Here is a 25,593-nt window from a genome sequence, read left to right as displayed (position 1 = left end):
ACCATTCATGGAGTTTGTGCTCCTTAACATGGACACCAAAGCTTTCAGCAGGCACGGGGCACAGATTTTGACTTGAAAGAGGAGAAAATCAGAAGAGGAATGCCTTTGAAGGAGAGAGGAGGGTGTCAGTTATCAGGCAGTTTTCTTTTCAGTGCTGCCTCAGCCTGGTATGGACTGGCAGCAGGCTAGGGCTGCAGAGTTAGGGAAGGCAGCAGACTTTCCCTGAAGCAAAAATAGGTTGTTTTCCTGTGGTGCCCATCCACAATGATACAAAGAAGCTTTATTCAGAGGCGCCTACCTCCACACTGCCTTGTCCTCAAAAGAAACTTGTTTTGTTAGGGTGGATTAGTCTCTTAGATAAATATTTGGTATTTCCTTTCACAGCAGTTTATTAAGAGATGCAGATCCAGACATTAATTATTCTGCCCCCCCCCCCCCACATGAGAACTTTTCAGTGTGGTGTAAGAGGCACCCTCCACTCTTGGAGAGGTCCAGAGGAGGGATGGACAGGTGGCTGTGGGAGATGAGGGGGAGACGTGGGGTATGTAAGGCCTAGAATTCTGGAGGCCCTACTGCCAGGCTCTTAGTGGCCAGGCATGGTTATGTAAAATGGGGAACCACCATCCTGCTTCCGTCAAGGGCCAGGAGGGATTTGCAAGACTTGTGATAACTTTAGGGTGCACGCTGGACATTGTCACTCAGTGTAAGAGAGGACATGACTGAGATTTACTCCTTCCTGCAAAAGGCACTCAAGAGAACTGTGAAATTCTGAATTTAGTGCCCAAACTGTCACCCTCTCTTTATCCCTGGAGCCTTCAAGTACAAGCCTTTCAGGAAAGCCAGAAAGCAGAGGTAGATAAGCAGCCAGAAAGAATAGGGCAGACAATAACAGGATTTGGTCACTGACCTCATTCACCATTTCCTCCAGGCCTGTTTTCTGCCAGCTCCCTACCAACCCTCTGTATTCTGTCCTGCCCTCTGTCCTGTACCTACCTTCAAAAGGAGGATGAACTGGGTAAGCAGTTCTTGTTCAGAGCACATTAGGCCCATCTTTGTGTGGACTCTGGAGCTCCTTAGAACAGTCTTGGTTGAGGGACATGGCATTGCACTCTGCATGGATCAAGGGATTGATCAGTAGACCAAGAAATCACAAGGTCTGGGTGTCAGATCAATTTCACTCACATGAACTGGGAGCCTACGGTTGGCTTGGACTCAAATCTGGGTAATATCCAAGATCTGAAAACAGGGGAGGGCCTGGAGAAGCAGGAAGAGAAGCTGGTCTTATGCAGTGGTCAGCAAACTGTGGCCCAGGCACCAAACCCAGCGCCTGCCACCTGTTTTTGCATAGCCTATGAGCTAAGAATGGTTTTTACATTTTTTAATGACTGGAAAGATCAAAATAATTTTATAACATGTAAAAATTATATGAAATTCAAATTTCAGTGTCTATCAATGAAGTTTTATGGGAACACAGCCCTGCCCATCCACTTATGCATTGTCTTTGTCTGGCTGCATGATGGCAGAGCTGAGTAGTTGTGACAGCGACCATATGGCTCACAAAGCTGGAAATGTCTACCTTCTGGCTCTTACAGAAAAAGTTCGCTTATCCCTGCTCTAGTTCAAGTTTATGAGAGTGTAGTCTGGTAGAGGACGGTAAACTAAAAGGGAGCATTTTGACTGTTTCCAAATGTGCTTTACAGGTATCAGCCCATGTAATCCTCACAGCAGCTATGAGATTAAGAACTATTATCCTTGTTTTCTACACGAGCAAACAGAGAAGCACTTGCAGGTCACCCAATTAGAAAGTGGTGGTGCTGGGATCTGACACCCAGCCCTGTCTCTGAAGACCACCATAAACCAGGGAACAGTGACGATGACCCAGGGAAGGGGCAAAAGCAGTGCTGAGGCAGGCAAAGAAGGCTGGAAAAGGGTAAGATTCAGTGCACAGAGCTGTTGAGGAAGAACCTCTAGGTGGAAGGTGTTCCATGAGGAAAGGGAGGGCACTGGGAATAGTTGGTATGTACTGAGAGTAGGAGGAGCTGAGCCTGGAAAATAGGCTGCTGCTGGTGCCTGGAACACCTACATTCAGTAAGGTCGTGAGACTTGGGGTGGGTGCAGATCACCCCAGGTCAGTCTAAGTATGAAGAGTATGTTTACTCACACTTGGTCTCTGGGCACTCCCTCTGGCACTGAGTCTGACTCCCTCAGTGGTCATGTTCTGCTACACCGTCAGGCTTTCATCTTGGGGGCCTGGTAGGGCAACCAGAGCCTCCTCTGTGCCAAGCATGGTATTGGGCATTTACATGTGTGTAAAGACACTATCTGTCGCCAAAAGCTTGGGAGTAAAGGTCCTGAAGTCAAAGGAAAACCTGAGATTGAATTTTGGCTCTGTCACTTACTATGTAACCTGGGGTGGGAGTAGGGTGCCTCCACCTCTTTGAACCTGTTGTTTGTTTGTTTGTCCATCTGCAGGAGGGGGATAGTAACAGAACAAACCTCACAGGTCATGCTGAGAATTAGGTACAGAGAATGTTAGCTCATGATGATGGGCTCCCTTAGTTTTCACAGCCCATTTCACTGATGAGGTAACTGAGGCTCATAAATTTGTCCAGGGTTGGCAGTGCAGATGGTGGAGCTGGACAGGTTCTTTGCCCTTGACCATAGCAAGACAGTCATTCCACCTTTGTGTACCATGTCCTAAGCAGCTTTTTTCCCTATAGCTTGAAGGGTGCAGTGTACGGAAGAAATGAGGAAGTTGGGGGTGCTGGGGGCAAGCAGGGACACCTCTACTTGCTGCTCAGGCCTCCAGATAAGTGGCCTGTTTTGTTGTTCCCCTCCTGCCACGTGACTGATATTGCTTCCTAACTGGGGTCGTTACCTGTCCATGGACACAACCAGGGGTTTCAGGTGGGAAGCAGGATCTAGCGTGTCTCAAGCCTGGTTCAAGGCTGGGATTTAATGCCCAGCAATACGACCAGCTGGCAGATTGTGTAGTGGTCACAAAGTTACATGTCCACAGCGTCTCAGCCTTCTAGAGTGCTTTTCTCTGATACTCACACCAAACAGCCCAGGCTTCCATCCCACATTCCAGAGTCCAGCAACTTACCTAAGATTTTGAGTAGGTGGTTTAAAGGTTGTTTGTTTGTTTTTTTTAAATACAGTTCTGAGTCTGCCTTTAAACCAGAACAATGTAATTACTGATATGCATGTGAATCTAAGTCGTTTTATACTTTGTTTGTTCCTCGTGGTCTGTTTATTTTTCTCCTTTATCACTTTTTTAAAACTTGTTTGGAGGTTAAATGCCGTTTCTATTAGTTAAGGGGGTTTCCCTCTTGCCTGAGGTTTCTCAAGATGCCTGACTGCTGTAAGTCTGCCTGTTCCTTCTCTAATTCTTGCTCCCACTAATTCTTCACTGTGCTCACTTCTTGCCTCTTGTTTGCTGTTCTCTTTCCCTTCATGCATTCACCACTAAAGGTGCAACAACCTTTCACCTACCCCATAGGTAACACAGGGTTCAGGAGGGATTCAACTCGCTAAGCTTCTTAGAGCCCCTTGGCCATGAGGATTTTCAGCCTGCCCATGTCCCTCCTTAGGTCCTAGCCAGTCCCCACTAACTCCAGGTCTTCTCTCCCAGAGTCCCATCTTCCGCCTCTCACCTTCCTATACCACCTCATCTTCCCTCCCGCTGTCACCATCCTACCTTGCTTGCCCAGTTTTTCTCCTTGGACTTCTCATTATCTGAACTCAGGTTAAATCTGCTTACTTGTTAACTGTCTCTCTCCTGTTAAGCTCCACAAGGGAATCCTTTCACCACTGTATCCCCAGGGTCTGAGACTGGGCATGGCACACAGCAGTGAAGACAACAGGAGTGAATATTTGTTGAACAAATGGGTGAATGCTGGCAGCTGAGTCCTTAGTGGGAACATTCACCTGTCAGTCCCAGTGCAACCGGTGCACTGAAAGGAAGATAGGTCTCCTGGGATCCTATCCCCACCCTAGGTGCAGGGGTGTAGACTGCCCACCCTCTGGGTCCCAGACTCCCACAGCTGAAAAACCAGACTCAGGGGAGCAGGTAAACTAACGTACTAACGTTTTTAATACAGTCTGATCAGATCAATTCACATCACAGGGTCAACCTGGGCTTGTTCACATGTGACACAATCGAGGTACACAATGTCTCCACCTGCCAGTTCTCCTGCCTTCCTGGCTCCCAATAGCACTAAACCCCCTACCTCCCTGACCAGACTGGTATTTTTAAAATTTTGCATAAAACTATTTCTTCCATAGACTTCAAACAATCAACTAGCCAAGTTAATTATGGTACATCTAAACAAAGTTTAATACTAACCCTAACTTGTGACTGCGGTTTACAAAGAGCTCTGTATCACCTGGGATAGCTTTCAGTAGCAATTCACTACAACTGGTCCTAAAAAAATAATAACAATAATAATAATTAGAGAATTAAACCCAACAGCAAATTGAATGGTTAAAATCACATACGAACTGGAATTTGGGATGGGAGTGTCCTCAATAGCTAAGCTTGTCCTAGTAGCAAAATGCTAGCCTCCAAGCAGAGCTCAGAAAGGTCTGGGGCCCTCCAGGTCAAGGGTCAAGCTCAGGGAGCTCTTGGAGGACACTCACCCCATGGTCCATGGGATGCTAGAGGCTTCCAGCTTCCTTAAAGACAGGTGGGCATCAGAGTTGTTTAAGTGGGAGGAGAACCTACTGTTGTTTCTTTTGAGGGATGTGAGATGGGGGAATGAGGGATTAGAGAAGTAGGAGGGGACCAGAATCACTGAGGTCCCAGAATGCCATCAGGTGTGGGTTTGGGATGGGGGCCACTAAGAATTGAGCACCAGGAATTCCAGCTTCTACCCATTAGAGAAACTGGGACTGGTGTTGCCTTGGAGGCCTATGTAGTGTTTCCTGCTCTTGCCCCATACTGGGTCTCACAGATATTTCTGCAGAGTATCAGATGAGGATCTATCTCTAAAGACCACTGGGGGAATGGGTGGTGGAAAGGGATGGGATGATGGGGAGGGGGGGTGTTTAAAAACGAATAAAAATCTCTCAGCTACAGAACCCAAAGACATCACTTTCCTCCGCATTCACAGCATTTCTCAGCAGCCCCTGGATGACCATTTCCACGGGGACACAGCATCTGCCTCACTTCCCCTCAGGCCCCATGGGCTGCTGGTCAACCTCAGGATCTACTAAAGATGATGCAAATGCCGACTGAACAATCTGGAACCCAAAGGACTCAAGGAGAGACATGTTCTGCTGGGGAGAGAAAGGTGAGCCGAGGGCAGGGCCCAGGTCCCCCAGGGGGCCCCCGAGAGCCCGGACATGCACCTTCTGGATGTGTTTGTTCAAGTAGGACTTGGAGCGGAAGAAGCTCCCGCATTCAGGGCAGGGGTACTTCTTCTCCCCGTCAGACTCCATTTTGTTTTTGGGGACTGCCATGTCGCAGGAGAAGGAGCCATTGGTGCTCTGCTTCTCTGGCGTCTTCAGGTCGCTGGCATCAGAGAGGTCACCATAGGAGTCAGAGCTCTCAATCGGATCCTGATGTGAGCATTTCTGGCCTTCTAGGAGAAAACAAAACACAGAGGAGAGATGAGGCCAGGCTTTGGAAATGCCCCCCTCCTGGAGGGGTTGTGAGGGGCCAGGTCACAGGCCTGTGGAGGGCAGCCGATAGCCATCCACTGTCCTGGCAGAACCCACCGAGGTTCGGCTGGTCAGTCTGGGAGTCTGCATACCTATTGGGGTGAGACAGCAGGGCCCTGGGGCTGCCAGCCTCCCTTGCTGAGGACTCTTCATGCAGGTGCACACGTATCGCTCACCATCATCTCAACCTGCTTCAAAGAAGGGGGTATGGAGAGGGGACCTCCACTGCTTCTTCCCAGAACACCTCAAAGACCCCAACTCCTAGGAGCTTTCTTGAGTGCCTCTGAAGGTAAAACGGCTATTCTGATGATGCCAAACAGGTATGTCAATGGCCTTGCCTCTGCACCAGACTAGCTGTACCCTCGCAAGGCAGAACCAGAGCCGCAGGATCCTTAAGTCAGCAGACACCATTGATGGCTGAGACAGAAGCCAATCCTTTTCCCAATGCTGAAAACACAAGCTCTACCCTTACCGCCTTCCTTCTGCCAAAGCCTTTCCTGGGCCAAGTGGCCAAAGCACAGAGATTAAAAAGCAACTTTGCACAACTCGGCTGGTTGTCCCCTCACAGAGCCCAGGACACGCTGGAACTCAAGACAATCCTCACTACTCTGCCTTTCCTGGCCCACAATGGAGTCCTCCACCAATCAAGAGCTTCCTGCCTGGGTTCAGAGAGCCATGCCGGGAAGGGAGGTCTATGATGGGAGCGTGGAGCATGCCATCTCTGCCATCCACCAAGCCCCTGGCATTATCCCCAAGGCAACAACAACTTGAAATACCACAGAACAACCTGAATCAACAAGTGAAGGTGGAGCTTAGGGAGCTCTCTGCAAACCAAATGGATCAGAGGCCGTAGCTCATTTATCCCCATGCATCTCACAAACGCAGCCAGAGGCCCTCTGGAAAGGGTGCTCACAGAAACCAGTCACACCTACCAAGGGGCAAGCCATCCCTGGCTCCCCCTGCCCTGCAAGGTCAAAGGAGAAAGCATTTAGCCACAGCTTCACACCACCCTTCAAGGGCCACAGGCAACAGACAAGCCCAAAATAACTCATCATGCAGGGCTCCTCTTCCTGCCCTAGGCCTGAGACATCCTTGCAGGGCTCCAGACAGCGGGGGCTGGCCAGGAGTAAGGGAGGAGGGCTAGGGAAGAGGAGGCGGGGGCTGGATCATGGCAGTGCCCTAAAGCCTCACTCACTGCCCTGGAGTGAGATACCCACTGTGATTTTTGTCCTGGAAGCCACTGCCACTCAGATCTCTGAGCCTCCTTGAGGCGGCCAGCAAGCCGGCAGCCTTCCCGCCTCCCCACACCCGGCCCAGCGCCCCCACAACACAGTCTGCGCAGAGAAGCAAAGTGCAGAGCAAGGGGTCGCTTGCCTTTGTTGCCATAGGTCCTGGCGCAGTGGAACGCTGCTCCCCCATTCGGTATGGGCTCCTGGTGCCTGGAGACCTGGGGAAGGGGAACACCGTGGTGGGTTTTAACATGGACCTTTAAGTAGGAGGCAGAGGAGAAACCTAAACAAGACAAAAGGAGATGAGATCCCGCGGCCAGCACAGAGATACCTCTCTGCTTCCCCCAAGCCTCTCCTCTGGCCGCTCTGGCTAGTGTTCCCAGGTCAGCTGCACCTAGAAGGGGCCCCTCCTTGGCTCAAAAACAGCTGCAACCACGGGAGCCACCTGGCTCAGGATGAAGGGCGGCACTGCCCTTGAATCAGTTTCTCTGCAGAGCCCACTCAGCAAGGCTACGGTGGAGGGCCCAGGCCAGCTGCCTGGACAGATGATGGTCAGATCCTGCTCATGCCTGGGCCAGAGGCCAAATGCTTCTAGGTTTGCTTGGCACCTCAGTAAGGAGTGGTTTGAGTGGTCAGCTGCAGGGACCGTGGCTAGAAATGTAGTAAGAAAAGTATACAGGGTTCCAGGGCAGCCATGGGCCGCCAACCAGAAGGCTTGCTAACACTTGTGCAGGTAAATGGTACAACAAAAAAGATGGAGGCAAGCTGTAATCCCAAAGGAATGCCTCTAAGAGTACTCCTTCTTCTATTTATTAGAACTTGTTCTATTTTGCTAACTTATCCACCTTCAGAATAACTGGATTTAGTAACTGTTTAGACCTTTTGAAGAACAAGAAAAATAGGAAGTTATGTTAAAGGAATGTAGACATCTCTTATTCATGGTGGGTTTTTGGTTCAGTTTTGGAGCAGCCATCAGCTTCACTTAAGGAAGACACAGGGATAATCTTTGTCTTTATTTTGGGGAAGGGGCAGGACAGTTATCTTGAGGCTACTCCAGCCCAACCCAGATGCTCTGGTCAGTTTGAGCCTTGTAATATCTCAGGCTGGGAAGAGTAGATCTTGGGCCAACTTCCACATCACCCACAAATCTGAGGATATGGAACCAGGTGGGCCAGTCAAAGGATTTCGACTTGGGTTTCACAGGAAGGAGCTATGTCATCGAACCCCGTTCATGGTCAAGGATCAGAAAGTGCCTTCAGCATGAAGTGAAGCTTTTTAGTGTGAAGCTTTTTAGTATAAGGCCCACTTGGAGTGCCAAGCCTTGATGATGTTCCTTTAATCCACCCCAGATCTGGATGACACATTCTCAGGTACTTTCATTCCTTTTTAAAATTACAGTTACGGGATAACAATGGGATCCATTACTAACAGGTCAGAGGCTGGAGAGTACTGTGTAATGTCTGCACAAGACTCGTCTTTAAAAGTCTGAATTAGCATGGCTTTTGGAACACTGCGAAAACTATCATAAAAGTTCACCTTCAGCAAGTGGTGATGGTGTGCCAGGTCCCAGCACACTGCAAGCATTATTCTGTAGTATTCCCCAACCACCCTATGAGCTGGAAATTATTACACCTATTTTATAGGTAAAAAAAATAAGAGGCTTGGTGAGGTTAAGTAACTTGCAATCACCTGTACAGCTACTAAATGGCAAAGCCTGGACTCCAACCCCAGGACCATGTGCCACATGTGGTCCTTAACCACTGGGCAGACTATTTTTAATGGTTCCTATGTCTTGGCCCTAGCCCTAGAAACATCCCTTGGACTTTTGCAAGAGGTTTCGTTATCACCATTTACATTCATGTATTTCTCTTCCACTAGAATGGAAGCTGTCAATAGACAGGAGCTGACCTGTGGGAAGCTTGCGTGCTTGTTTGTTTGTTTATTTATTATTTTAAATCCTCACCTGAGGATATTTTTACATTTACAGACAGAGTGGGAGGGGGGGGGAGAGAGAGAGAGAGAGAGAGAGAGAGAGAGAGAGAGAGAGACAGACATCGATGTGATAGAGACACATCAACTGGTTGCCACCCGCATGACCCCAACCAGGGCTGGGAACAAACCACAAACGAGGTACGTGCCCTTGGCTGAAATCAAACCAGGGACTCTGGTCTGTGGGCTGACGCTCTAACCACTGAGTCAAACTGGCCAGGGCTGGGAAGCTTTTAATAAACACTCCCTTGACAATAGTGCTTGGTGGTTCCGGAGGAAATAGGGGACTAAGTGTATTTTCCCTCCTTTCCTGATACAGCTACTTCACAGACCCAGTTGGCCTGGTGTCCTGCCCTGTCTGGCAGAGCAAGTGGTCCTGTGCTGTGATGAGTGGTCTGCCTGGAGCCAATTACAGGGGACAGTCTGGCTTATCTTATAAACCTTCTTAAGAGGGAGGGTATAGTCAGGAATGAGTGGATGAGGCTAATGGGAAAGAGGATATTAGCACCCTGCTAAGTAACCCTGCTGTGGCCCCAACAACCAGCATAGATATGGGGGTTTTCTGACGATATGATGAGTCACTTTACAAGAGAATTTTTTTCTTTGTTTTTTAATCCCTTGTGAGGCTCTGAAGTGGTAAGGTGTACCCAGGCAGGTCCACTGCAAATCAAAGGGGATGGGAAAAGAAGGAAGGAGCACCAAGAATTATTATATTTACTCCTTGTGGGAAGAGCTATGCCAGAAGATAGCAGATGCTCAATGAAACCTTGCTTCTTTTTCCTGAAAAACAGTCTGAGAAACACATGGCTGGGTCCTCTTGACTTTACCCAGCTGCAGACTGTACTATCTATAGCAAAACCACATGGCAGGGTGGTAGGAGTGGATCCACAGCTGCCACATAAAGCCCAGAATTTAAACACAGAGCAACTCAGCAGCCAACTGTTGGGCTAAAACAGAAGCTGAGTTTCTAAGAAGAAAACATCTTTTTTTTTTTTTTTATCCTCACCCGAGGACATTTTTCCATTTTTTGTTCAGGTAGAGTAGGGGGGGGCAGAGAGAGAGAAACATCGATGTGAAAGGGACACATCGAGTGGCTGCCACCCGCACGACCGACCAGGGCCGGGGACAAACTGCAACCGAGGTACATGCCCTTAGCGGGAACCAAACCCGGGTCTCTCAGGACCGCAGGCCGATGCTCTAACCGCTGAGCCAAACCAGCCAGGGCGAAGAAAACATCTTTTAAGTCAGAAATATTTAGTCAGAATTCTGAACTCACCTGCCCATTCCCCACTGATTAACCAAGAACCCAAGAGGAGGCTTGAATGAGGCTTGAATGGTAGAGACAGCACATATGTGACTCCGCTAGAACCAACAAGCCACCCTCCCTCACAATCTATAGATGAAGAATTTATTAATAAAAGGCTACTGCTCCTCCATTGCATTTTCTTGTCTGTTACGCTGCATTTCACATTCCAGAAGCAAGTCCTCCTTCTGCAAGTTCCACATCCATGCAGGGGTTGAGGACTGATTTCTCCTTGTCCAAACCTTGGTAAGGCCATGCCCAGCTAAGTGGTGCCAGATGGGCACACTAGGTCAGGTTGTGTCAGCCAGTCCAGGGGAATGTGCCCTGGCTGTCTGTGCCCATGACTGGCATTGGTGACAACTTGTACGCCCACCTCTAACTGGGAAGAGGACTTCCTCTACCTTTTAAGCAATGATGTTGGAGACCAAATGTCTCTGTCAAAGGCACATTCCCAATAAGCAATCCCTCTTCCTCATACCATTACATATGCATATATAAAAAGATCCTGCTATAGAAATTTAAAAAGAAAGGAAGAAAATTATTGTGATCTTCCAGATCCTTCTCTCTTTCCCACTGATCAACTTAACTGATGTCCTCAATTTGAAAATGAGGGAACAAGCTTTTCTCACCATCATACTCTTTCCACTTTACTGAATGTATGACCCACATCCTGATATGTCTCTAGGACAAAGATAAGGTCATCTGTCTCAATTGTGGGGCTAGAGCAGCCAGACTGCCTCTAATATTTCCCATTCTTCACGGGCAAGAGTGTTTGTGTGATAAAGACTGAAAATGGCAGATCTATAAGTAGTTAAGTTGATTGCTTAAGACTTGTTGGGCCCTGGCAGATGTGGCACAGTTAGTTGGAGCATCGTCCCATGCACCAATAGGTGGTGGGCTCGATTCCCAGTCAGGGCACATACCCAGATTTCAGGTTCAATCCCTAGTCGGGTGTGTGTGGGAGGCAGCCAACTGATGTTTCTCTCTCACATTGATGTTTCTCTCCCCCACCCCTTTCTCTCTCTGGAATTAAAGGGAAAAAAGACTTGTTGGGATTGAAGGATCTCCGAGGGCACTTGGAAATTCACACCTCAACCATCTGACCAGCTGGCTGACATTAGCCATTGCTTAAACCCTTGTAGAGATAAGAACATTCATTTATTCGTACAGCTCCTCCCAGAATTCAGGGCAAAGGATGGCCCAGAGCTCTCTGCATTCTCATTCCAGTGTTTTGATGTCTTTGGTGTCCTTATATTCTTCCTGGAAAAAAGTGCCTTCCTCTTTTGTCCCCATCCCCACCCCCACCCCACACCCCCAGAAGTCTCTTCCTATTTCTGCCCAAGAAATGAGTCCAGAGGGAAGAATCCTGTTCCTTCTCTTCTGATAAAAAATGAAATTGTTTTCTCTTCCTTCTGAGTAACCAGGGTGGGTTGGACCAGAGCCTACTTTTATCTTCTTGAAAGAATGGGACTTCCTGCCCTGATTCAGAACCAAAGATGTTTAGCCTATGATCCAGATGTAGTCTTGTCTTTTCTGAGATAAGGTGGCCTCTGCTTTTAATCTTCTAGCGTCTCCATCCCAGTCATGTAGCCTGTGCCGTTGCCCAAGTCCTCTTTACCAGCCTCAAGAAAAATCCTGACATTATAACAGTTGTTGGCTTTGCCACATCAGCTGTCTCGTAACTGGGCCAACGTGCCCTGCTGTTCTCTGCTGTTCTCAGCTCTTCTTTCCTCTAGAGCTGAGCCCCAGAGGCTGTAGCCCTGGGTCTCCCACCAATTCCTACCCCCTCTGCAATCTGGGCTGGGCTTTCTGAGTTTCCTCATTAGCATCTCTTTCCACTCTCACTGGTTCCTGCTTCTGGGCTCTGACACCAGTTCTCAGGCTGAAAACTTCAACCTTGAAAACTTGACAGAAAGCCTAAGGATGGCATGTTGTAGCAGGTTTAGAGTTATTTGGGGGTGCTGTCAGTAAGCCAGGTTAGAATGAAGTAAAGAACTTTTTCTAGAGTTGGGACCATGGTGGTCAAGATGGTCAGTCACAGCTTGATAACTCCCTGTAACCATAACCCCGCAGCTTGCTACCTGGGGGAAGTTCCTGCCAGAAAGGGCTCTATTGACATGTCAGAAAATAGGACAGATGCTTAAGCAGCAGGTTTCTTGGTGGTGCAAACGGTGACATCCAGTGGCCTTTAAGGCAAACCCCAGGTATGCAGTCCCAGGTAGAGGCACCCAGCTATTCAGCAGTCTCCCTCCACCAGCAACCTCAGGGCACATGGAGATAGCACAGGCACCCAAAGATTCCAGCCAAGGCCTGGTTTGCTTGGCCCAAACCAGAGTGTCTTTTCTAACACTATGTGAAGTATTTCCCCAAGTGTGAAGCATCTTGTGGGGTTCAGTTAACTTCCATCTACCTTGTGTGCTGGGATCCCCACAACAACCCTGTGAGATGGGCAAGGGGGGTTGTTCTTAACCCCATTTAAGAGATGAAGAAAATGATGTTTAAAGAGGAGAAGGGAAAGCTCAAGGTCACATAGTAGGGTGAGGTGGGAGGGGCTGGGATTAAACCCTAGGCCCCCTGATTCCTGGTTCAGTACTCAATCCACTAAGCCACACCCAAGACTTCCAGAAGCATTGGGACTAGGGTGTCCCAGAAGATAGGACTTCCCAGCAATGTCCACACCTGGCCAAAGCAAGCACACCATGCAGAAGCATCCTCACACCCATTACAGACAGCTGCCCAACCTCCTTCAGCAGAGATACGGCGCAAGCCTCCTCCACTGACACTGTGCTTGCAAAACACAAACCTCGGCCCTTCCAACAGCCAACCAACAAGCCCTGGCAGAAGCTAAGGTTCAGGACATGCCTGATTTCATCCAACATAACACCGGGACCACAGAGCCAGACGCCACCTAGGCCAACCTCAGCAGCAAGCACGCTACCCTGCTCAGAACACCTTCCACTCTCCTTTCTCATCAAGGCAACAATCTACCTGGGTTTGGGCTCTTTCTGATCATTTGTGCTAGAAAGTTTCTGACCCTTATCCATCTCTAGACTCAATCTTCTTCCCTGGCTCTGTATTTCACATGCCAGTGAATCAGCCAGCTCTCAAGCAGGAACCTTTTTTTCTCCCACCTCTTGGGGCCTATTGACTCTCCCACCAACATCAATCATTCAGTGGTATCTACAAATGCATCATTCTGCCACCTGAGCAGTAGATATTATGGGCCCAAGCTTGGGACCAATACTCCTCCTGTTCCCACTTGCTGAACTCCCATTCCACGTATCCAAAGTTCCTTGGGAAGGAAGGGGTGGCAAGCAGCTAGCTGGGCGATGAAAGTGTTTATCATTCAGTGGGAAGGGAAGGCCGGCCGTGCAAAGAATGGAGTCTGAGGCAGGGTGGTCAAGAGCCCCCGGCCTCCCACACAAGCTCAGGCCCATCCTCTAGAAGTGAGGAAACAGCAGGGAGATTACCTCGGTTACAGATACTGCAGAAGTTGCTGGGCCCCTCACTGTGCTTCTTCAGGTGGTCTGCCATGTACGCTGCCCGCAAGTACTTCCCACACACCTGGCAGGGCACTTTGTCTTCATGACAGGCCAGGTGGGAGCGCAGGCGATCTCGGGTGGCAAAAGAAGCATTGCAGGTCTGAGGGCAGAAAGGAAAACAGGAGGAGGTGAAACCTGGCATTCCACACCTGACTCCTCATCAAGCACATAGTGAAGCAGAACCATTTCTGGCCAACACGTTTGACTCCCTGTACAGAATGCTTTAGAATGGGGGCCAGACTTTCTCCCCAATATGCCAACTAGCTGCTCTAATTTCCCACATGGGACACCTGGGCTGGAATTCTTGGTTCCAATGACTACCACAACATGTCACACCAAGTTCTATGCTCCCCTACAAAATGAAGATTAGGTATTTGTTCATTTGTAAACATTAAGAATTGACATCAGGCCCTGGCCGGTTTGGCTCAGTGGTTGGAGCATTGGCCTGCGGACCAGAGAGTCCTGGGTTTGGTTCCCACTAGGGGCATGTACCAAAAAAAGAATTGACATCAGTTGCATTGACTATAAGGGAATTTACGGAAGAGTTATTGGCATATAAACAGACCAGTTTTCCTGTTATCCATCCTAGGTTTCCCTAGTTGCTTTATACAAAGAATTCATTTATTTACTTTATTCAAAAGTGACATTAGTCTTGGTCACAGGGAAATGTAAAGGAAAGGCAGGACAAAGCAGAGATTACTCTTCATATTCTCATGAATTTGTATTGAAAAAGCAGCTCATAAAATGATAGTGTCAATTCTGCCAACGTGAGAATGAGCAGACAGAAAGCAGGCCAGAGGCTTTGGGAGCATTTGAGAAATGTTAAGTTGCAGAAGTGCTGGTAATAACAAGGAAGGTGATACTACCCTGCATCGATTGAGCATTCATTCTGTGCCAGGCAGGCACCATGCTTAGCCTTTTCGAGGCACTTACTCATGCAGTCCATCCTTATAGCAGCCCTCTGGGCAGGCTGTGTTATCACCTTCCAAGAATGTGATCATAGAAAGTTGTGCTGTGACCACCAACTCACAGCCAGGTCCCAGGGGCGGATCACTAAGGCAATGAAGGTCAGCAGCCATACCCTTGGGAAGGGAAGGTCCAAGACCCAGGCATTTCCTGTGCCTAGGACCTGACTCAGTCTCAGTCCCTGATCTCCCAACACCCTTTCCTCAGCTGGGGCTTGTACAGGCACCCAGCCTTGGAGGTCACGGAATGTCAGGAAAGCCCTCAGGAGAGTACATTATGGTGACTTTCAAGCTATTTTGGTTCTATGAAGGTGTTTCAGGGGTTCTAGTCAAGTTTGACTCATTTCACTTTGTGCATGTTTACTGTTTTAGAACTGCAAGAGAAAGCAACATTTACCTTTAAGTGCATCACAGATATAATGTTAACCTACTTGCAGGCCTGCCACCCTGTTAACTTGCTAGAATGGAGATACTCCTACCGTGTCTGTTTAACAGACGCATATCCTGAGATCCCAAGACCTCAAGGGAAGTGTCAGAACAGTCACCACATAGTTATCTATCTCCTTACTGTACAATCAAAAGCAAGAACAAACCCATGCAACACTGGAGGTAGAAGAGGCCACTGTTGCTACCTCAATCCCAAATGTTCGTGTGCATCAGGACAGGCCTTGCTGTTCTGTTGTTACACATTTGAACAGAACAATTTATACTAATAAAATACTGCTTTTATTTGTTTTACATATTGAGTTTATTCATTTGATAAATGAGGAAGCTGAATTTAGAAAGTGATTTGCCCAAAGCACATAATTCAGCTGCTAGAGAAAGCAGCAGTCTAAATGCCCTGCCATGCCAGACCAGTGTCCTACCAATCCATCCAGCTACCCTGGGCTTCTGGTCCTCCCTGATTTACTGCTGGGCAGATGGAGGCCCTGAGAGGATATGGGACAGCTGGCTGTGAGCAGCCCCTGAGCCTGTGCTCTTGCCATTTCTAGGCTCAGTAGAGGTCGTTTCTGGTCCTTGGAAGGTGCTAATACTTTTTTTCTTCAATCCTCACCCAAGGACATTTTTTTTCTTTTCTATTTATCTTCAGACAGAGAGGGAGGTAGGGAGGGAGGGAGGGAGGAAAGGAGAGAGAGACACACACACACATTGACTGGTTGCCTCCCACACGACTCCGACCAGGGCCAGGGACCAAACCACAACTGAAGTACAAGCCCTTGACCGGAATCTAATCCACGACTCATTGGTCCGCAGGCTGACGTGCTAACCACTAAGCAAAACCGGCCAGGGCAGTGCTGATACTTTTTAACAGTGTACTTGGTAGCCAGGACTCCTCTGACAGGGAGAGATGACAGGACTGTGCAGGGAAACTCAAACACTTAGGTGCCTCAGAAAGCATCACCGGTACTTGGTCTCATGGCCACGGTGGGCCCCCACCTCAGTCTGGAACCTCATGACCCAATTATCACAGTATGTGTATGGTGTCGGTGGTGAAGGTGTGTAACTGAATTTCTACCTAGCCCACCAGCCTATGAATCAGAACAAGGGCTGCCATAAACACCCTCAGGAGAGTGCACCTATCCATTTATCCACAGTCAAGAGCCAGCTTTGCCAGCTGGTCACCTAACTACCACCCCTCCAATGATGAGAAGCAGTGTGGCCTATGCTTCAGAACTCAAAGGAACCAACATGGACCAGGTGTGAGAAAATGCAGCTGAAAGCACACATTGAGAATTCTGTCTCCCACGTTCCCTTGGAGAGGGTGCCACTAGAGAGATATGAAAGAGATGCCTTGTTTCTCTTGCCTGCCTTCTTTAGGGATCTGTCCTTTAAAGTACTGCCTGTCATACTTTGCTACCTAAAAATAATGGACAGCCCAACCTCGATTATCCACAAATGGATTATCCATCTGGAGGATTAGCCAAACAAAATTAAAATCCCAGACCAGGCTGACTTCCCCACCTCATCCTCCACTATCTCTCAAGGAATGAAAACTAACTTTAACCTGAGCAAACATAAGTAGGAATGTAAATCTGCTGCTGAGAAGAAAACCACAAACACAACAGAAACTTTCACTGTGTTACAAAACCAAACTGAAGTGATTGTCGGCTTTTCTGTGCCAAAATTGACCCTTCATAGTTGAGTCCCCAGAGTTTTCTGGGGAAAATCTTGAAAATGTATGAGTCTGAGTCTAGACCTGCCAGAAGTTCTGAGAACACAGGACATAAAGAGGCTGGTCACACAACCCAGGAGAGAAGGGACATAGAAGAGTGGCTGAGATATATCAGCCAAAAGAGGGAGACATAGCAAACCTCCTAGAACCTCCATGCTGGGGCCACTCAGGGGAAAGGCACTCCCCTTCCAGGAGACAGGGAGAAGGCAGAGGGACCGCGAAGGGACAAGAGTGAGCCTGCAGAAGCATTATCTGATTGCTGGTGGTGCTCAGCATAGCCACCCTGCCCACAGCCCTGTGCTTCAGCAGCCTGCTACTGTTAAGCACATACGCCAGGTCCCAACCCAGCTAACATGAGCTTGGGTCACCTCTGCTCATCACCTCTCCACACTAAGCCCCTTCATGCTCCCTTCTCTCCCCTGCCAATTTCTCCCCACCCAGACTTCTTAAATCTTTTCTTCCTAAGGGTTGAGCAGCTCAGAAATGGAGCCCAAATGATACCAGGGACACTAATGCACCCCTGACCTTTGAAGTCTGCCAGCCTCAGGATGTCATAAGCAGTCTAACCACAGCCCTGGAAAAAGTCTAAGGGCAATGTGTGGAGACCCAGCACCACAGGCCTTGCTGGTCCCCTTCTTCTTCTTGAGGGTGTCAGCTCCTTTATTCCCACCTCTATTCATTCCTTCTCTAATGAACCACCCCTCCAGCCCAAGCCACCCCAGTAGCCCCTGAGAAGTGGGGCCACTGGAAGTAATGGGGAGTGCAGTCTCAGCTGCTCTAGCTTCTCAGCTTCAGGCTAAGTTCCAATGTGGGAAATATCCTAGCCCACTGCACTCATAGATGCAGCAGTACCTGGGCCAACTGGGCCAGTTAAGGACACTCAGGCCCAGGCCTGAGGAGACTTGTGTAACACTGCCAAGCCTGAGGGTTCATGCTCTGACATTCGGTTGGCCTTTTCACTCAAGCTGTGGCACCAGCCTCAGTAACTGGCCCCTTCTGTCCTCTGTGACATCAGGAGGGGCTGAGAGGTACATGCCCAGCTTTGCCAGGGCCCCAAGGAACCAACTCCCATCTCTTCACCTCTGAGACTTTCAGAATACACACCACGCAAAACAGATTCCCCTGCTGGTTAACCAAGCCCAGGCACACCTGACTGGCCAGCCCAGCACATGAGAGCCAGCATGTCTTTACCTGCTGGGTCATCATTAGAGGAGTTCTGGCTATGGGTTGGAGGCCGGGCCAGCAGGTCTGTGAGTGCTTGTTGGAGTGGGCTTGTACACCCAGGGACAATGATGTCAGTGTTATGACACAAACCAAGGACAAAACACACAAAGCCTCAAATGTTAGAATTAAAACTTTTATCGTCACTCCTATTATCCCCGCAAAGCCTGCGGGGGCTAAAGGGCATACCACCGGGATCCAAGAGGGAGAGTCTACATACATCTGCTTTATCAGCCCCCAAAGCCATATATTGGGGTGACCCGATATAAAGCTATTGGTTAGTCTAGTTCCTGAGCAGACCTGCTAATAAACCTCAAAAACACAAAAGTCTAATTCATTAGCCAGAAAAGAAAGCAGGACCTGTCTGAGTGGTAAGGGAAGAGGAGGGCAGTGCGGGTTGACCTAGTTGAAGTTGTACCAGAGTCTCCTCTGGAGGGGCATTCACTCCCAGGGTGGGGGGAGGGGTGGCCAGGCCCCATTCTAGAAAACCCCTGCCTTAGGGAAGGTGATGCCAAGAGAGGGGAAGCATAGAAGCCAGTGGCTTAGTTCCCAGGAATGTACCAACCTCTAAAATCATCCAGGCAAGGATAGACACCCAGGGGTACCTAGAGCCTGGTGGGGGTACCAAGGAGCTTCTTGCTATCCCCATTTGGGGTCCCTGAGCTGGGAAAGACTCCACGTCACCCTGGCAGAAGCAAGGCATGGTGGATGGGAACCACTCTGCTGGCCTCTCCCAAAAGCAAGGGTCTCAGAGCAACCGCCACTCCCATTCCCTCCACAGAAAACCCTCTCAGGGAGGCCAGGCTAGCCTACAGGCCACTGGGGAAAGGCCCGGCTGCCCTCTGGGGCGGTCCAGCCCTGCCTCAGATATCCCGGAGGGGCTGGGCAGAAGAGAGCGTTGCTGGAGTGTGCTGGGCCCAGGTTTTCAAGGGCGGGGAATGATTTTTTTAGAGAAAGGGAAAAGGCGGTGTCAGGAACCGAATGGGACGACCTCCACAAAGCAGGCTGGGCAAAGTCCCATGATGGCAGGTCGCTAGGAAGAGATTCCAGGGGCGGCAGGCCGCTGCTGCTCCCAACCCACACCTGGAAAAAGGGCAGAGAGTGCAGGTTACCCCCCCAGGCCACCGGGCTCGGCCCCACTGCCCTCTGGGCTCCTCCTACTCTACCAGGCTGCTCAGAAAACTACCTGGGAGAGTCAGAATGTGCTCTGTGATGAGAAAATCAGAGACAGAGAGAAGGCAATGAGGCACAGATGTATCCCAGCAGCCCCACCCCTGGTTATTGTCCTCAGGAGAGACCACCTAGCCTGGCTTATGTGAACACCATTCACACCTGGCCCCTGGGGGCTCTTTGGCCTACCTACAACACTTCCATCCCTCTCTACAGGTCTCCCTGAACCCTCCCTCCTTGCCACCAACAGGAAGAGAAGCAGGTTACCCTACCAGAGGCTGCAGTAAGCACTTCACAACTCTGGCTCCCCCTCCAATTTTAGGAACTTGGCACAGGAGAGGGGAGGTAACCAGGGAGAAGAGAGAGGTGTGTTTTCCATCTACACAGGAATGCTCAGTGACCGAGAGGAAACTCAAGCTTCTGGGTGCCACAGAGCCCCAGATATTGTTCAAGTAGACAAACCAAAGGTGAGAATCCTGCCCAGCCTTCCCTACCTACTGCTACACAAAGAGCTCACAGGAGAGTAAACCACCTTGCTCTCCAGTCCTCAGAAGGTTTAAACAGGTGCCAATGCTTGGAGATAAGACCACCCACCCTCTCCACCCTCGCCACTCCCTGCTGCCTTGTGCCCTAACCTGAGGGGACCCAGAAGGAGCTCCAACTTGGTCAGGCTACCTGGCAGACAAGGGGAAAAGTTGTTGGCTGGACCACCAGGAGCCCTTTACAAACCCTTCCCTCCCCATGGTGGCCCCTGCCAACTGCTGAGAACCAGAAGCCAGGCACAGTGGGGTGCCAGTGCCCCCAGGACAGCACTTATGCAATGTGACCCACCATCCACAGAGCTGGCTAACAACGGGAAAGGAAAGCTAAGCAACATAGGAAAGATGGAGACAGGGTGGGAACCAGGACCCAACAACCAGGAAGGAGGGGACATCAGCAGTGGGGGGGAGGGGGCCAGGGGGAAGAACAAAGAAGAGCAGACGGAGGGTGGAGGGACAGAGGAGGAGGTGTGCAAAGCGGTGGTCAGTCAGCCCACCCAGCACACACATCAGCTGGCTCACGGCTGGGCTGTGAGAACAAGCAGCATTCTCTTTGAGCCCAGTTCTGCCCTGGCCCGACCCCTACCTGACACTTGTGAGGCCGCTCAGAAGTGTGCACCTGCTTGATATGTCCGTTCAAGTGATCAGGCCTGGAAAAGAGAGAACCAAGACAGACTTTAAAATAAGACCTCACAAAATGGGGCCACACTCTTGTCCAGACCCCACACACACACCCGCACTGCTGGAGAGTACTCCCTCTCCCCCACCCCAGCATGACAAAGACAGTCACCATCCAGCTCTGGTTCCACAGGCCCAGGCCTCTCTAGAGATAAGGGAAGTGAGTGTTTGTCTCTGACCTTGCCTACCCACTTCCCCCCATCAGAAACTCAATGATTTCTAGGACCCGAGGAGGTGGTTTTAGAATAAGACAGGACTGCCTTGCTGCAGCTTTTCCGGGAGGGGGTATGTGTGATTTATTATCCAGACTAAAGCCCCTTAGAAACTGTGTATTCCCCTCCCCCAGCCTCTCCAGCCGTGGCAGCCAATGAATGCCACCCAGATGGAATTCAGTCCCCAGAGGCCAAGGGATGGAGCCTTAAGTCCCCAGCTGGGCTGGTAAGCCAGATGCCCGCCAGAGCAGGTGGGCAGGGGTTGCCTGACCGGTAAGACTGGTTCCTGATTGGGGCCCCTTTGAGGGAATTCTCCATCCCTAGGTTCCACACACAAGGTCCTCAGTATCCAGGCAAGTTAAAACCAGCTTTTATTCTGGATATTCTCTTAAGAGAGAAACAAAACAACCCTCCGCTCCCAGACAAGTACTCAGTTCCCTATCAGGATCACTAAAAAGTGAATATAAAAAGACATCCTGCCCCCCCCAACCCCCCTTCCTCTATGTCCTGAGAACATAAAGGGTACCTGTGAGTTCATTTAGGCTCTGGAGCCACCAGGTCAGAGCTGATCAAAAATTTTGGTGTTAGGAAGAGACTCTGAGTGCCAAGTTCTGTGCCCCATGATCCCAGGGGGCTGTGAGGAGCAAAGCTGGAGTTGATTGAGCTACCATTGCCAGTGCTGTGTGCTGGGGGATTTGGAGGCACAGGAGTGTAAGGAGTCCGAGGTGCACTTGTTTCTGTTTCAGTGTCTCCCTCGGCAGCCATTCAAGCGGGGAAAGTCGCTGGAGGAGCCCAGCCTCCCGCCCCCAGAGGGGGCCCCACGCCTGGTGCCGGAAACACAAAGGGAGCCCAGGGAGAAGAATGGTGAGGCCCAGTGGCTGTGGCCTGAAGAATCCAGGCCCCTTCCCACCAGGCCCCAAGGAAGAGAGGCAGTAGAGCACACCTAGTGCCAGAGAACTTCCCTACGGGAAGAGAAAGCAGCTTCTTGGCCACACCATCTCAAAAGCTGAGCCTTTAAAACAGTCCCCAAACTAGACATGCCTCTACAAGGTCAAGTGACCCACACACTCCCAGATCTTGGCAAGGAGCTGTCCCATGAGTGAGGAATAGGACAGGTCATGGTGGGGAGCACCATTTCTCACCTGGAGAAGCCTTTCCCACAGCTCTGGCAGATGTAGGGCTTGCCCACAGACCCATCGTGGGACCGCACATGGTAGGACATGCGATCTTTTCTCTTGAACCTCAGCCCACACACAGGGCAGGAATAGGGCTTCTCCCCCGAGTGAGAAAGCTTGTGCCGATTGAGATGGTACACATCACGGAAGATCTTGCCGCAGATCTCACATGCCACCTGCTTCCTGGTCCGGCTCCTCTTTCTGGGCCCATCGGGGTCCTCAGAGATGGGTAGCCCATTCTCACCCAGCCTCGGAGGAGGAAGGTCGATGTAGCCCAGTTGGAGGCTGGTGACACCATGCTGGGCCTCATGCTGCCGGAGCCGGTTGGCATCAGTGAACACCTTTCCACACAGGCCACATGGAAGGATGCCTGCCTCCCTCAGGCCCCCTGGGGACCCAAACATTGAGTCCAGCAGGTTGGCCTTCCTTGGGCGGCCCCGGCCTCGTTTCCCAGTCAGGGGAGGGGCACTGGATGCCACATTGGGGAATGGGGAAGTCAGCAGTTGAGGGGACAGGGGTCCAGCCACCATGGGCAAGCGGTCCACCCCAGGTAACACAGGCAGGGAGGCTTGACTGGCAATGGCTGCACCAGCTGCCCGAGCTGCCTCCTCCTCGGGCTGCATGCTGCCTGCGATGCCATTGCTGTTGGCTGCCAAGGCTGCCCCGTTGGTCATGTCCAAAGGGAAGCCCAAGTCCGAGGTCCCAGGAGGACGAAAGAGCATGATGTCAGCCCGGGCAGGGGGCACCAGGATCTGCACATTGGACTGTTTGATGACTTCCTGGCAGATCTCAATGACCGACCTCATCAGCAGGAACTTGGCAGCCGTCATGAGCTCGGGGAAGCTCTCCAGGCGAACCACGATGCGAGAAGTGTAGGCGAAGTCCAGGATGTCCCCGAACACCTTTGAGCTGATGGTGTGCATCTCCAGCTCCCGGCTGCCCCCAGCCCCACTGCCCGGGGCCGCCGCTGCACCCCCCACATCAGCGGGACCCCCGTCCGCAGCTCCGCCATCACCCAACTGGGCGCTGAACACTGACTCAAAGTACTCGCTGCAGGCGGCCAGCACGGCGCGGTGCGCTGGAAAGCTCTCGTCTCCCACCCGCAGGAGCACGTCGCAGAAGCGCCCGCCGTTTTTGCGCTGCTGGTTCAGGTTGTGCAGCATCTCGGTGCTGTGCCTGCTCACCTGGTAGGTGTAGCAGCCCGACGGGCCGCAGGAAGCGTCGTTCACCCGCTCCATGGCCGCCGCCCCCTCCCCACAAAACGGGCCGCGGCTCTTGCCCGCCCCCCTCCCTTCCCCTAGGCAGCGACAAGAGGGGCACAGCGGACGTGTCTACACTCCCCACACGTGCCGGCCCCGGGCTCTATAGTCTCGCAGGTGCGCCGAGCGCACACGCCCCCTGCCCGGATCGTACTATCTAGACTGCAGGGCGCACCACCCCCCACATAGCGGCCCCTACCACTGCTGGATTACGCACTCCTCTCTCCTCTCCGCCCGCCTGCCTCCCCTTCTCGATCTACCTCCGGGGGTAACAGAGCAAAGAGGTGCGCCCCTCCTGCAAACGCGCCTGCTACCTCCCCTCCCGCCCGCCAGGCGGCGCCGGCGTGCAGCCAACAGGGGCGCGCGCGCGGGGAGGAGGAGGGGTCTGCCGCGCAGGCGCGCGCGCGCGCCGCGGCTTTTCCCGGGCCCGCTGGGGGCGCGCGCTGCGTCCCCTGCAAAGCGCGAGCCGGGGCGGGGGCGCCGGAGCAGAGGAAACAAAAGGCGAAGGCGGCGGCGGTGGCAGGGCGCGCACTGGAGCGGCAGCACGGGCTGGGTTCCGAAGCCTGGAGGGCGGAGGAGGCGGCGAAGGCTGGAGCGGGCAGGCGGCGGCAGCGGCGGCGGCGGCGGCAGGGTGGGCCCTTCCCCGGGCCGGCCGAAGGCGGCGGCGAGCTGCGGCCCCGGGCTCCGTGTGTTCGGAGCGGAGGAAAGATGGCAGCGGCTGCACTTCCTCTTGCACTTTCACCCCTGGGGGGAGGAGAAGGAGGGGGCGATACCAACAACACCCCCCCCTCTCGCTTGCAGGAAAAAAAAAAGAAACGGCGAGCTTAGTGTGGGGGGCCCCCCGGCGCCCCCGGCCCTGCACGTGCGCACCCAGATCCCTGGCACCGGCCGCCCGGCGCTGCAAACTTTCCACTTTCTTTGTGCCGAGCGCCCCCCCCTCACCGAGCCGAGGATGCACGTCCCCCCTTCCCTATTTATACAACCCCCCCGCGGCTCCGCTCCCCCCGCTTCCTGCCCCCCCTCCCCATTCTCCAGCTCCGCCAATGCTAGCGCAGCTGAGCCCCCGTCGGGCCCCCGCCTCCCCACCCCACCCGCGGGGCCAGGGGCTGCAGTCTCAGCCCCCCCGGACCAATGCAAACGAAGCGCCAAGCCAGCAAACCAGGTCCCACTGCCCCTCCCTCCCCGCCGAGAGTGGCGGCGTGCAGACGGGGCGGGGGTAGGTGGACGAAGGGGTGCAGATCTGGTCCCCCAGCCTCAGCTTTCTACGTGCACCAGTAAGTGAGGCGGGCTTCGGCTACCGTTCAAAGCCCACCTTTGATGCGCGAAATAATCCAGAAGTCGCCTGCCGACCACCTTTCCGCTCCCAACCCTAGAGAGCCCGGGGTCCTTGTTGGGGGCAGGCCGAAACTCCGGAGCTGCCTCTGCACCCTAGCGCACCGACCAATGCAAAGGGGCTGCGTACTCGAGAGCTGGGGAGAAGAGGCCATCGTCCAGCCTCTGCCCTAAATCACACGCCCAGCCTTGTGCCCCGGGGAGCGGATAGTTAACAGCTCAGGGAGGCAACAACATAGAGAGGCAAGGGCGATGGACAGGAGCAGGGATCCGCGCGCTCCCCAGCAGCCCCTAGAGAAGTGAAGGTAGTGGAGGGTCTGGGGAGCGCCTTTCAGCCTCTTGAGGCCGGGAGCATCCCCAGCGCTCGGGCCATAGGCCCCGCCGGCACGCCTGGGCGCTTTGTCCCCGGTTGGCCCGAGGATGATGCCGCGCGCAGGTTAGACACCGAGGTTCGCCTGCCGGGGAAACGCGACCGCCACCCGGCAGCCTGACTTGGAACTCTGGGCTGCAGGCACCGCGTGTGCGGGCGGGAAGTTCCCACAGTTGCAAAGAAGGAGCGAAGTATGTGTTCCAAACTTTCCACGGTTCCAAACTCTAAACTGAGCGCTTCCATTAAGAGAAGGGGGTGGGGGTAGAGGGGAAGCATTCTGGGTATTAGCCTGCAAATGTACGGGCCTGGCTTCCAGCTCCACATGGGATTCCCACCGCCGCGTGCCTTCCCAGCGCCAAGCCATGCGTGCCTTGGGGGCTTCGGCTCGTGGCACCGCGGGAGGACCCGAGTTCGAATTCCAGAACTCCGCTCTCTGGTTATGTGTTCTGGTACCAGGCAGTTGGCTTCTCAGAGCCTCTCGGTTAAACAGTTTTCCTAATATGTACACCGGGGACGGCAGCACCTGTCTCAGGAAGTGATGAACACCTAATTTGGGGCTGGGTCTCTCTTCTTACACACCTCAGCCCTTTCTAGGGTGTAGTAGGTGCCAAATGTCTGTTGGAGAGAGGGAAAAAAAATGAAGCTTAGAGACTTGAAAGTTCCTGGACGGGGAACCAGGATATTTGTGTTTGTTCTAAGGTAAAACTAGCTGTCCCCTTGGGCTAGTGCCTTAACCTCCCTGAGCCAGAGCTCAGCAATTCTTGGGTGGATT

The 25,593-nt window shown here is 52.0% G+C and overlaps 1 protein-coding gene and 1 long non-coding RNA gene across 7 annotated transcripts in view; one reads left to right on the top strand and one right to left on the bottom strand.

The window, feature by feature from the left end:
- LOC118640011 overlaps positions 1-5,216 on the top strand; it is a 28,897-nt gene extending 23,681 nt beyond the window's left edge. The window contains exon 3 of the long non-coding RNA XR_004961321.1: positions 5,115-5,216. This is a non-coding gene — a long non-coding RNA (uncharacterized LOC118640011). The remainder of the gene's footprint in view (positions 1-5,114) is intronic.
- PATZ1 (POZ/BTB and AT hook containing zinc finger 1) lies at positions 2,936-23,832 on the bottom strand. Of its 6 annotated transcripts, none has more exons than XM_036276752.1 (5): positions 21,828-23,109; positions 20,382-20,445; positions 13,656-13,827; positions 7,039-7,176; positions 2,936-5,582 (listed from the first exon to the last, which is right to left on the bottom strand). In XM_036276752.1, exons 1-5 carry the CDS (start codon positions 23,096-23,098, stop codon positions 5,167-5,169), a joined length of 2,061 nt encoding a protein of 686 aa, XP_036132645.1. In that variant the 5' UTR covers positions 23,099-23,109; the 3' UTR covers positions 2,936-5,166. The 6 variants fall into 6 exon arrangements, with proteins under 6 accessions (XP_036132645.1, XP_036132647.1, XP_036132644.1 ...); XM_036276751.1 differs by having other exon boundaries at positions 4,079-5,585; positions 21,828-23,832; XM_036276755.1 differs by having other exon boundaries at positions 4,079-5,585; positions 7,039-7,111; positions 21,828-23,832.
- Positions 23,833-25,593: the final 1,761 nt, after the last annotated feature.

The sequence above is a fragment of the Molossus molossus genome, unplaced genomic scaffold (assembly GCF_014108415.1).
Source record: "Molossus molossus isolate mMolMol1 unplaced genomic scaffold, mMolMol1.p scaffold_m16_p_22, whole genome shotgun sequence".
Taxonomy (NCBI): Eukaryota; Metazoa; Chordata; class Mammalia; order Chiroptera; family Molossidae; genus Molossus; species Molossus molossus.
This window is presented reverse-complemented; position numbering and strand designations above follow the sequence as displayed.